The sequence below is a fragment of the Hibiscus syriacus genome, unplaced genomic scaffold (assembly GCF_006381635.1).
Source record: "Hibiscus syriacus cultivar Baekdansim isolate YM2019G1 unplaced genomic scaffold, ASM638163v2 tig00002840_pilon, whole genome shotgun sequence".
NCBI lineage: Eukaryota > Viridiplantae > Streptophyta > Magnoliopsida > Malvales > Malvaceae > Hibiscus > Hibiscus syriacus.
The window spans coordinates 10,195,699-10,208,774 of NW_024061947.1; the positions used below are offsets into that span (position 1 = coordinate 10,195,699).

General features: G+C 34.4%; 2 protein-coding genes across 2 annotated transcripts; one reads left to right on the plus strand and one right to left on the minus strand.

The window, feature by feature from the left end:
- The first annotated feature begins 2,351 nt into the window (after positions 1-2,351).
- Positions 2,352-3,089, plus strand: LOC120153863. Its single transcript, XM_039165735.1, has 2 exons — positions 2,352-3,003; positions 3,046-3,089. Exon 1 carries the CDS (start codon positions 2,392-2,394, stop codon positions 2,992-2,994), a length of 603 nt encoding a protein of 200 aa, XP_039021666.1. The 5' UTR covers positions 2,352-2,391; the 3' UTR covers positions 2,995-3,003; positions 3,046-3,089.
- Positions 3,090-5,681: 2,592 nt separating this feature from the next.
- LOC120152780 lies at positions 5,682-8,499 on the minus strand. The gene is made up of 3 exons (XM_039164918.1): positions 8,355-8,499; positions 6,495-7,511; positions 5,682-6,262 (listed from the first exon to the last, which is right to left on the minus strand). The coding sequence occupies exons 1-3, from the start codon at positions 8,497-8,499 to the stop codon at positions 5,682-5,684; spliced, it is 1,743 nt and encodes a 580-aa protein (XP_039020849.1).
- Positions 8,500-13,076: the final 4,577 nt, after the last annotated feature.

The window sequence follows — 13,076 nt, forward strand, 5'->3', positions numbered from 1 at the left end:
CCTTAATTAAAAAAAAGTTCAACCTCTCAATGACTCCATCCCAACAGGCGAGGTGGCTCCGGACCTTCCAACGCTACCGTTAAGCATTTAGCGAGAATCGTAGTGATACACAAAGTGACGTTTTTTTCAAATGCTATCATTAACTAATACTCTCACTAATAATCCAAATATATATTTCACATATAATAAGAGTTAAAATCAAAACTCTATTTCTATTTCTCTTAAAAATTGTGTCAACCACAATTTCAACGGTTAATTGTTAATTTATCTCGAGTCTCAGGCCATTTACGTTTTTTCTTTTATTTTTCACCAAGAAGATGATATCAAGTGTTGGCATCTTATTGAAGAATTAAATATACTAAATAATTTAAAGAAAAAAAATAAGAATTAAGCTGAAACAATTTGTAAATATTGATATTAAATTATTTTTCAATTCGGATCACATTGGTAGACGTATAAATTTTAAGGATTAAAACTCTTATTAGACCATGTAATACCATCATACTAGCTAAATTTTCAACTATTGGGGGCTAAAATGAAAATAGATATAACATTAGTGACCCAATCTATAGAAAAATAATTTGGTGACTAAAGTAAAAATTTGTAATATTTGGATGACTAATAGTATGGTTATACTTTTTTATTTTCAATAGTAGAATACACATGTCATGATCTAAAGTTTAATGGTTAAATTGATATTTATCTAAAGTTTAAAGATTAAATAAAAAGCTAACCCTTTCTATTTGTGTGGCACCCCATTAAACTAATCACACTTAATGTTTGAGTGATTAAAAAATTATAAAACATGAACTAAAATGGATTCCGTGGTAAAGAAATTATTGTTATTTTTTGAGAATCTGAGTTCGAATACTATAGATGCTTGGAGTATGAGCAATTAATGTCGAAAGGTTGAGAGCTAATTTTAAACAAATACTGTCATATACTTACCAGATATTATTCAAAAAATATTATAAATAGATAATGAAAATGTTATTTTTTAAAATTAGTGATAAAAATGAACAAAAATTTAAATGAAAACGATAGTTTTGGTAGTTTATCCCCACGGATAACGGCTGCGCATTGATTGTGTTTGTTCTCCAAGTAAGTGACTTCACACACATCACACAAAATAACGCGTCATTGCTGAGTTCACTTAGGGCTGGCTCAGTCTCTCTTCTTTCTTTTGATAATCATGCGTGAATTCAACCTCCTTTTAATTGTTCATCTAACTCAGTTGGTAAAGCGAAAGACTTTTAATCTTGTGATCGTGAGATCGAGTTTTACTGAAGGCAATTTATAACTAAGGTATTCCACGGAAGTTGCTCTCAACCTGACGTTGAGGGCAACCTACTACCATACTTCACCCTTACCCCATTATATATGGGAATAAAGTCAACTAATTTAATTGTATTATCAATGGTTCAATGTTATAGTGAGAGGTGTTCTAACTTTTATGGTTTAATTACTCTCACGGTCCTTATTACTTTTGAGATTAATGAAATTATAACTTTTTTTTTATTTTCTTTGATCAAATTTGAGATTAATCAAATTAAGTTCGAGTCTCAATTTTACTCTTTTAATACTTGTGGCTTTTAAATTAAAATCTAAACAATTTGACCAATGATTTTATCTTAATTTCACCTATGTCTATTATGATTATGAATCATTACGATAACTGATTTTTATAATTATTGAAATTAAATTAATATTTTTATAATTATACTTATAATAATTGAAAAATATTTTTACCAACAGAGATTGATTTAAGTAGTAAGTAGTTTAATATCGTTTAAATTGATCTCGAGTTTGAATCCTTGTATATGCTGAAAATTCATGTTGAAAGATTCATACACCAAAATTAGTTCTACGATATGAATCGATTTAGATTAATCAAAACGAAATTATGAAATCAAGAGGATAATAAAACTTTAAATTTTGAAAATTTTGTGATTTAAAAGATACAGCTCGGCAAAAGTCAAAAGTCAAAAAATTGACAGTTGGAATAAGAAAAAACAACGCTCTAGAAATAAAATCGCCGCAAAGTAAGTAATGAGTCAGCATCTATCAGCTGTACGTATCTTCTAGACTCTATCCTCTGTTTGGTGGAAAACTACGGCCTTGGACTTTTACCAAACTCTCCGTTAACGGTATTTCATGTTCCCCGCGTGGCGGCGTCGCTGGCGTCATTAACCCACGTCCACATCACCTTCTCCCTTTCCCATTCACTCGTTTCTTCTAATTTATTCATCTATTTAACTATACCAACAACAACAACAACATTTGTTCTTCTCGATTCGATTCGATCGTTTTCGCGAATATATCTTCTTCCGAATCCTCCGACGTCGTCTCAAATCTTGTTCCTCTGTTGATTGTTGATTCTCTCCATGCAAAATGGGCACCTGCTTCTCTTCCGAGGAATTGATATCCGAATCAACGCATCGTGCTACTGCTCATGTTGTTTCCGTCAATGGCGATCTTCACAGATATAACGTTCCCGTCTTCGTCTCTCAGGTTCTCCAAGCCGAAACCGCTTCGTCTTCTTCGTCTACTTCTTCGTCGATCTTCATTTGTAACTCCGACAGCTTGGCTTACGACGAATACATTCCGTCCTTGGATGTTGACGACCAGCTGCAAGCCAATCAGATGTACTTCGTGCTCCCTATTTCGAAGCTCCAGCATCGATTGGCCTCCAAGGACATGGCGGCTTTGGCAGTCAAAGCCAGCCTTGCTATGGAAAACGATTCCAAAAACGACTCTAATCGCCGCAAGAAGGCTCGGATTTCACCCGTGACAGTCGTCGCCGCCTCTCAATCGCGTTCCGGTTCTGTTGTTCACGGCACCAAGTCGTTTCCAAAGCCGCAGCCTCAGCAGCCCGGGATGACGAGATCGGGTTCCATTAGAAAGTTCCAGAGATACACATCAAGACGAGCAAAATTGGCCGTTCGATCTTTTAAGCTGAGATTGTCCACCATTTACGAAGGTTCCATTCTGTAATCTTTCTACATATACGGATTGATCAACCTTTTCATGCTAATTTTTTCATGAGCTCCAATGTAAAATTTTCTTTTAATTCATTAATTACATTCAACCCTTTCCTGTATAGGAATTTGAGACATCGTGAGTATGATTTTTGTTGAAGAAAATATGAGATTCAATTAATCATTTCATTGCTAAATTGATTTGTTTTTTTTTTCTGGGTTTTTCTGCTCTTCTTTGAACTAATTGGAACATCTAAACATCAACGTCCAAATTCCAAAGTCTAAAGTTGTGGTCTCCATTGATTATTTGTTTACGAAGTTGAAATGTAAACGGGATTTGTTTGATACCACACATTTCTGAATCGGATTTGAATGTTAGATATTTTACGACCGAACATGAGCAGGTTTGATCTTTGCTGTATATTATAAATAGTGGCGGGTTCAAAAATATTTTTGAGGATGAAGGCAAATAAATTAATGATATATAATTTTTACGTGGTATAGACATAAATAAACTTTTATGTGACATAATTTTTGCGAGACAGAGACAAATAAAATTTCAAAATAGATAAGTAACGATGTATCCAGAAATTTTGATGTAACTCGATCAGCTGCACCTCCAAAAACATCATGAGACGCATTATTTATTTGTGACATTCGGTTCCAAAATTCTACTTATCTTGTGCGTGTTTTTATTGTGGGTATAGTGATAAAGAATATTAGACTACTTATCGTCAAATATTAAAATGATACTATCAATATCAACAATCAGTTGATCTAGTGGAATGAGAAATTAGATTTCTTTAGCAAGGTTAAGGGTTCAAATCTTGACGATTGAAAATAGAGCAAGCTTGATTGAGAGAGTCACTTTACCTCTGCAGCATTCAATCTGAATTAGTCAATCTATAGATCGGAAACCGGTGGTTATACCAAAATGATACTATTAATAAGCTTGATTGAGAGAGTCTATAATTAAACAAACCAATCCTCAGTTAAGCTAATACTAACTTGATTTTCGGTTTCATTTTGATGTTCATACAAAGTTAGGCTAATGTCTATGATTAATTAAATACGAACGAATTCAAACTATTAAAAACTAGAAATAATAAAAATATTTTTAAAAATAATATTATAAAACTTTGAATAATGCCCAAAAAAAAAATTGTACCCACTCCATTATATTAGGTTCTATCATACTATTTGACTCTCATGTCTATAATTAAACTAAGTAACCCTCAATTAAGCTAATATTATTTTTTTGCTCGGCAAAGATCATTATATTAAATTTGAGAGCCAAAGTCTCACTTATAAACCTCATTAAAAACATCCCTAATTTAATTGGATTAAAAGAGTATTGCATAAATGAAACAATACAACCATAAAATACCATTTACATAAACCAAAACAAAACATGGGAAAACCCACCCTAAATAAGGGCATCTAACAGTACAAATAATACATCCACCAAAATAAAACAATAAGCATCCAATAGACACAAAACCGACAGTGCACTTGTTTATAACACAAACAAGGCATCTTTCACCACAAAATCAAAGTGTTTAACTCATTAAACTAAGTATTGTTCGTGAAAAAATTTGTAAGCACATTGATGAATGTTTTAATTTGCACATGTTTTGTTGATAAATATTCTTCGTTGTTTATTTTATGTCACATATTTTGGATATTTTTTTATTCATTTTTGTGCAGCAGCATACTCTCCAGAAGCATAATTAAATGGGAAGAGTTCTGCATTTTTTTTATTTTCTGGAATTATGGCTAGAATTATGGGCATGATCTTGGGCACGACACGGTCCGACGTGGTAGTTCCTAGAAGGTCCAGTCAACACTTTACGGAAGATGGTTCGATGTGGCTGTTTTTGATATACTTTGTCTTAGCAGTTTGATACGGTTCTAGATAGGGTGTTGTTTTTTTGGGCAATATGTTGTTGTTTTCTTGTATGCATGTTGTTTCTTCCTTTGTTTGTATTTTGATTTTGGAGTCTTTGTTGGTCAGATTCATTTCATTTAAGGGTGTAAGTTTGTATGAAAAATATACTTCCCTAACTTTATAGTGGGACATGCGTTGAGAGCACATGACTTAACCAAACAAAAGACAAATGTGTCTAAAATTTATTTGTTGAGATTTTTATCATAAAGTCGTGCATTATTATGTTATTATGAGACTCATAAGCTACCTTTTTTTGCTAAGCAAACAGAAGTTTTCATTTAAAATTCATAGGATATCCCCAACTTGAATCTCATTAAAAAAAGCCCTAATCCTAAATAGGGGAAAAGAGTGCTCAAAATTGAGAAAAAACCAAAGCTCATAAAATGAATAACACGAAATATAGATGAAGCACAACTTAAACCAAAACTACCCCACCCTACCAAAGAAAAAACAGTCTCCACAATAACCAACCCCTAACCAACATTAGAAAAAATCCTAATAACCTCCATTTCGATCAAATTAACATTCAAACCAGGTACACAATAAAACTGCTAGGATAACTCCCTTTCTATATATCACCAGCTTGCCTTGAACAAAACTTTTCTCTTCGAGCCCATCTTTGCCAGGTAATCTGCCATATTATTAGTATTCCTAGGCGAGAACGCAAACTTCATCTCAGATATCTTTAGTGCATTAACATCAATTCCCTCAAAAATTACCCCCCACCTTCATGGTCGAGCTAAGGCATCTTGTATCTAGTTCAGTACTACCTTAGAATCAGATTCGATGATCAAACCAGTCTTCCCACACCAGCAAGATTCAACAAACACGTCTAATGCAATTTTGATAGCTACAAGCTCCGCAAAATCTGGATTGACCTCTGTTACCGGCCCAAAAAACATTGCTACTACATAGCCTTCTACAGTCCTCAAGACTCCCCCACACCATGCTGACTTATTCGTTGCTGAGCCATCCACATTGAACTTCATCTGGCCCGACACTGGCGGCTTCCAGACAGACTTGGGACGTTGCTGTACGCTTAGACCCGCTGACTCCCCTGGCCAATCCCACCAACGTTTCTCGTCTAAAACACTAAAAACCTTCAACGCCTTACACCAAGCATAAGCTCGCATCTTCACATATACAAGCAGGTCTTTGAGTTTCGTGTTTTTACTCTTAAAAACTAGATCATTCCTCGCCAGCCATAGGCTCCATAACGCCGCTGCAAAGCTTACAAACCAAGCCAATGCTATAGATTTTGACCATCTAAACTGAAAACAAAACTCAAAAAATTTCTTCCATTGTCTGCAAATTAAAGCCTGGAATATGCCACCACCTACAGAAAGCATTCCAAAAACAAGCCATAAAAATACAAGACACAAACAGATGATTCACATCCTTTTCAGCATCTCCACATCATGGGCACAACCGTTGAGCATCAGACAACTTAATCCCTCTGTTAAAGAGGAATACCTTAGTTGGAACTCTGTTCAATTTAAGCATCCATAGAAAATATTTCACCTTCGGTGGGACTTTTAGACTCCATATTTTATCAAAGTTAAACGAACATACATCTTCAAAATACCCGTCACTGAGGAGCAACTCAGTCAATTTCTTAACCTTAAATAAGCCATCAGTCTCATGCACCCATACAATCCGATCAACCACAGATGAATTAAAACTCACATCATCCACTTCACGTTTTATAATTCGAATAGTAGTTAATTCCCTGACAAGCAATTGTCGCTCGAACAAAGCTGTTGTATCTAAGTTTTGCCATTCACCTGCAGAAATCATATCACACACCGTAATATACTTCCTCAACACTAACCTGTAAATACGAGGATATCTTGATCTTAAAGCACTTTCCCCAAACCATACATCCTCCCAAAATAATAATGATTTCCCATCACCCACTACCCACCTGAATGATTCTCCACTTATCCATTTAGTTGTACATTCACTAGACAAAGTATTCACGATCTCTCTCCATGTTATCGAAGCTTTCTTAATATCTCCAAGACTAACCAACCAAGGCAGATCACCTGAGCCATATTTGTGACTAATTACTGACCTCCATAATGCCCCTCTTTCAGTTACAAATCTCCAACCCGACTTAGCAAGTAACACCATATTCTTTGCCTTTAGATTGATTATTCCAGCCCCACCTTTCTTTTTCGGACAACACAATCTACCCCAATTCACCCTTGGCAATCTATTTTTGTTTCCATCATAACCCCATAAAAAACCTCTTATAATCTTATCAATTTTTGATACAACTGCTTTTGGAACATGGAATATCGACATATAAAATAACGACAACATTAACAACACTGAATTAATGAGAACCACTCGCCCAACAAAAGATAGCGTCCTGCTTTTCCAGCCCACCAATTTAGCTTTAAACTTTTCAATAACAGGTTCCCACGTCGAAATTCTTCTGGGATCTGCACCTAACGGAATTCCCAAATATTTAAATGGCAATGCAGACACAGAACAACCACCCAAACGAGCTAGCTGTTTTAGTTTATCTTCTTCAACTTTCACCCCTGCTAAGCACGACTTCCTGAAATTTATGCTTAAACCTGAACCCAATTCAAAGGGTTAAGAATGAATTGACTTTGAATTAATCAAAGGATGTTGAGGAATTTATGACAGACACCTAATAATGATAATGATAAACATGTTAATTTACTAATAAATCATTAATACATGTGTTACAATATAATAGGTGGGGCACACATAGGGCCATACCATGGGGACAAAATTTTTTTATTCATATAAATCATTTAGAATTTTGTTTGGGATACAAAGAATGAAAAACAAGACGTTAATTTAATTAGCTGAGATATCATACAAAAATTAGTTGAGGAGGGGGATTTTGTTACTTTTATGAAACCGAAAAAGATGCAATATTTTCTCTATCTGTCATTAAAAGAGTGGGTGACGTAATCAGCGGAACTGGAAAAAGTTTGTAATGGCCTATAAGAAGTGGAATATTTTGAAAACTATGAATGTAACAGTTTTTAAAGAAATAAATGGGAGTTGTTAAGTTGATTAGAAGATTCTCTCCTATCCCCGATCATCTTTTCAACCCTAAATTTTTATTATGAAATAATCTTAATTGATATCGCACGTCTTTAGTTAAAAATCATTCAAGCGCCGTTGTGTTAAACATCAGAAGCAAATATGAATCCATCTCCGATTAGTTGGTTCCTCCTGTCTCTAATGCTGCTTTCTGTTTCAAGCGTAGATGGTTTTTTCGATTTGTTTAAAAAAACAAAGGTGGTCATCTATAACGATATACAACCTGTGATGATTCTCACCATTCATTATAAATCGAAGAACAATGACCTCGACGTCTGTGTTATTCCCTACCGCCAATTCTTTGAGTTCCAGTTCAAAAGAGGCTTCTTATACTGGAAAACCTTGTTTTCCTGCGACATGCGATGGAATGGGAAATCGCATTGGTTCGACATTTACGATCAGGCCAGTCATGTCCATCTTTGTAAGCATTGCGTATGGAACGTAAGGCCCAGGGGACCATGCCTGCATATTAATGGAAAGGACCATTGTTACCCCTGGAACAAATCTTAGTTACTCCAACTTTATATAATCAACACTTTTTATCTCTTCATGGAAATATGACACCATGTGAACAATGTTAGATAAAGAATGTATAATCTCCTTTATATTAATTTCTATCAATGTATTTGAATTTGAGTTTGAGTCTATAATTAAACTAATTTGCTGAAAACATTTTGATGTTTCGATATAACAAATTAAATTAAAAGAATTTTAATTTTGAAAAAGATTTTTCTAAGCATATTCGATATATTAATCGAATATCAAAATATTACTCAAAGTATTTCAAAGTTTATTTTAAATCCTTACTATAGTGTAAAATTAAGTTTTAATATTAAAATAATTTCAAAACAATTTTACAAATTATTTCGAACCGTTTCAAAGCAAAAAATTAAAGTTTGTCTGGAGGGAACCGATTCCCCCCAAGGGGGTACCGATTCCCCCCTGAAGGATTTGGCTCCAAGAATTCCAGTATGCTCGGAGGGAACCGATTCCCCCATTGTTCAATGGTCGAAATATTTGAATTTTACACTTAGGGAACCGATTCCTCATGAGGGGTACCGATTCCCCCCACGCTCAAAGCTGTTGTATTAATTGTTTTCACACTTAAACGGCTCCAATAAGTTCATTAATGATCCCCAACGTTCAGAAGTGATTCAAGGTGTATTTAAGCAAGCTTAGAAGCCATTGATCAATAACAAGAAACATCAAGCAACTAGAATAAAGAGAGAATCAAAGAGAAAGCATCAAACCTCAAGTTTGAGCATTTCAAGCCTATTTTTCATTCAATATTCATTTTTCATTCAAGAACACTTATTGTGCTCAATTGTATTTATTCTTGAGTGTTCTTTCTTTGTTCTAGAATTGTGCAAACATATTTTCCTTGTGAGGTTTTTCTTATGAGTTTGTAAATTTGTAATCTTCTCTTTGAGAAAAGAGTATTCTCAAGAATTAGGGTATATTCTTGAGGGAGTTGTAAGGTTATCTCTTTGGCCTCAAAAGAAAGAACAAATTAGTGAATTTGTTGGAAAATCCTTAGTGTGGATAGCTAAGGTAGTGGACATAGACTTTGGTTGATAAATTCGAATCACTCTAAATCGCTGTGCAATTACTTTCAATTTTCTGTAAAAGCTTCCACAAAATTTTAATTGCCAATTCACCCCCTCTTGGCCGATTCCGTCAATCAATTAACTCAACAATTGGCATCAGAGCCTAACTCATTTGAAAGGTTTAATCGCCTCTTGAGTCGATTCGAGAAGAGTTACATCGATAATCAAAGTCATCAAAGACCTCTACTTCAAACTTCGACTCCAGTCTCGATTAGATGCCCGTCAACAAGCCTTCTTTCTTCAATGGGGCTAACTATGCCTATTGAAAAATAGGATGATGTACTTCATTCAAACAAGTGACATTGAAACATGGAATGTCGTAGAAGAAGGATACATCAAGCCTCTCACTCATCCAAGATTATGGAGTGAAGGAGAGACAAAAATGTTCTAGCTCAACTCCAAAGCCATCCATATCATATTTTGTGCTCTTGGACCAGATGAATACAGAAGAGTTTCATCTTGTACAGCCGCCAAAGAAATATGGGACAAACTTCAAGTCACTCATGAAGGTACCGATGAGGTAAAGAAATCTAAAATTAGTATTCTAACGCATAACTATGAAAATTTTAGGATGAAACCAAATGAAGATATCAAATGTATGACGGATAGATTCTCAACGATTGTCAATGGTCTCAAATCATATTGAGAGATCATTTCAAATGAAAAGCTTGTGAGGAAGTTAGTTTACTCCCTTTGAAAATCATGGCAATCAAAGAAGACGGCAATCATCGAGTCTAAGGACCTAACGTTCTTAACTCTTGAAGAACTAATCGGTTCCCTACTCACTCATGAAATGATGCTTGAAGATGAGGTGGACCTCGATAAGATTGACGAGACACCAAATGAGAAAGAGAAGAAGAAAAACATTGGAGTTGCTCTCAAATCCACAAAAGATGAGAGTGATTCGAATGAAGATGACGAGGATGAGGAAATGACATTGTTTGCCAAACGGTTCAGAAAAATGTTGAGACCTTACCAAGGAAGAAAATTCAAAAGAAATGAAGGCCTAAAAAATGAACCAAAAGAGAAGGACCCGATCATTTGCTATGAATGCAAAAAGCCGGGGCATGTCAAATATGATTGCCCACAATTGAAGAGAAAGGGTCAATCAAAGAATAAGCACAAGGCTCATGTGGCTACATGGAGCGATGAAGAAGGTTCCGATGAAGAGGAACAAGAAGTAGCAAACTTGTGCTTGATGGCATTCAGGGAAGATTCTAAGGTAGCCTCTAACTCATATAATTTTGATGATTTATCTTATGATGAGCTATTAGAGGAATATAATGGGTTGGCTTCGGATTATGATAAATTATTTTTAAAACATAAAAATGATATTTCAAAATTGAAAAATGAAAATAAACTCATATCCAAAACCAACAACGATCTTGAAAGTGAAATCAAAGATTTGCAAATCAAACTAGAAGAGTTTGAAAAGAAAAATTTGGAACAAAAAGTTTTGAAAAAGGAGAAAATTCAAAATCCAACTTTGTTAGAAAAAGTTTTAAAAACTACAATCATAGAGGTCCTCGAAGAACCTCTAATGGAAAAATCGTTAGAAGTATGTGGATTCCTAAAGAAATCATTACTACTAAATATAAAGATATCCTACACAAATGGATACCTAAGGGGACTAGGATTTTGGAAACTAATGAATATGGACCCAAAAGAATTTGGGTACCAAAAATTAGAAATTAATCTATGTTTGTAGGAAAAGGAGCATTGCTACAAGGCACGGGAAACAAATCCAAATTCATGGTACCTTGATAGTGGATGCTCGAGACACATGACCGGAGACAAAAGCCGGTTCATAGAGCTTAACGCCAAAAATGGAGGAGAAGTGACTTTTGGTGATAATTGAAAAGGTCACATTGAAGGTATTGGTACTATAGGTAATATCTCTTCCATACAAATTAAAAATGTGTTATATGTGAATGGATTAAAGCATAATCTGTTGAGTATTAGTCAACTATGCGATAAGGGATTCAATGTCATGTTTGAAATTAATGGTTATAAAGTCGTTGACATTGCATCTAATCGGGTTATGCTTGTTGGTAATAGAATAGGAAACATATACATGGTGCATTTAGACTCTATAGAAATGACTAATTTATGCCTAGTTGCTAAGGATGAACATGATAGTTGGTTATGGCATAGGAGACTAGGACATGCTAGCCTGAGTGTTTTGCAACAGTTAATTCAAGGAGAATTGGTTCGAGGGCTGCCTAAACTAAAATTTGATAATGATAAAATATGTGATGCTGTGCTAAAGGAAAACAAAAGCGAGTTTCTTTTAAATCCATTAATGATGTGTCAACTAGTAGAGTATTACAATTGATCCATATAGATATTTTTTGGGCCAACTAGGACTACTAGCTTGGGTGGAAAAAAATATGCATTTGTCTTGGTAGATGACTATTCTAGATATACTTGGGTTCTATTCTTAAGTACTAAAGATGAAGCATTAGAAAATTTCATCACATTTTCAAAAGTAATCCAAAACGAAAAAGGTTACTCTATCACTAGTGTTAGAAGTGATCACGACACTGAATTTGAAAATATTGGATTTAATGAGTTTTGTAATTCTAATGGTATTAGCTATAATGTTTCAGTACCTAGAACCCCTCAACAAAATAGAGTTGTTGAGAGGAAAAATCGAACTTTAGAAGAAATGACTAGAACCATGCTTTGTGAAAATAATTTGCCAAAATATTTTTGGGTGGAAGCCACAAATACCGCTTGTTATGTTGTAAATCGAGTAATGATTAGGCCAATTCTAAAGAAAACTCCATATGAAATTTTCAAAAATAAAAAGCCTAACATTAGCTATTTTCATCCTTTTGGTTGTAAATGTTTTGTTTTAAACAACGGTAAAGAAAACCTTGGCAAATTTGATGCTAAAAGTGATGAAGGAATTTTTCTGGGTTATTATTTACATTCTAAAGCTTATCGAGTATTTAATACAAGAACTTTGTTCGTAGAAGAGTCTATACATGTTGTTTTCGATGATAATCTCATTCCGAGGAAGGATTCTTGTTTGAATGATGATGTAGGTATTATAAATACAAATGACGTTAGACATAACGTTGGAGAATCATCATCAAAGGAAGAAACGAAAGATGTGGAAACTCATGATCCTCTTGAGAATCCAACCATTGAAGAAAGGGAAGTATCTTATCCAAGAGAGTACAACTATGTCAAGGATGGTGAGATTATAGGTGATCCATCCAAAGGGGTAACAACTCGATCTTATCTTAGGAATATTTGTAATTATGTTGAATTTATTTCATGCATAGAGCCTAAGAATATTAAAGAAGCATTAAATGATGAACATTGGATTATGGCTATGCAAGAAGAGTTAAATCAATTTGAGAGAAGTAAAGTATGGACATTAGTTGAAAGGCCTAGTAATAAATCTACTGTAGGTACTAGATGGGTATTTAGGAATAAGCTTGATGA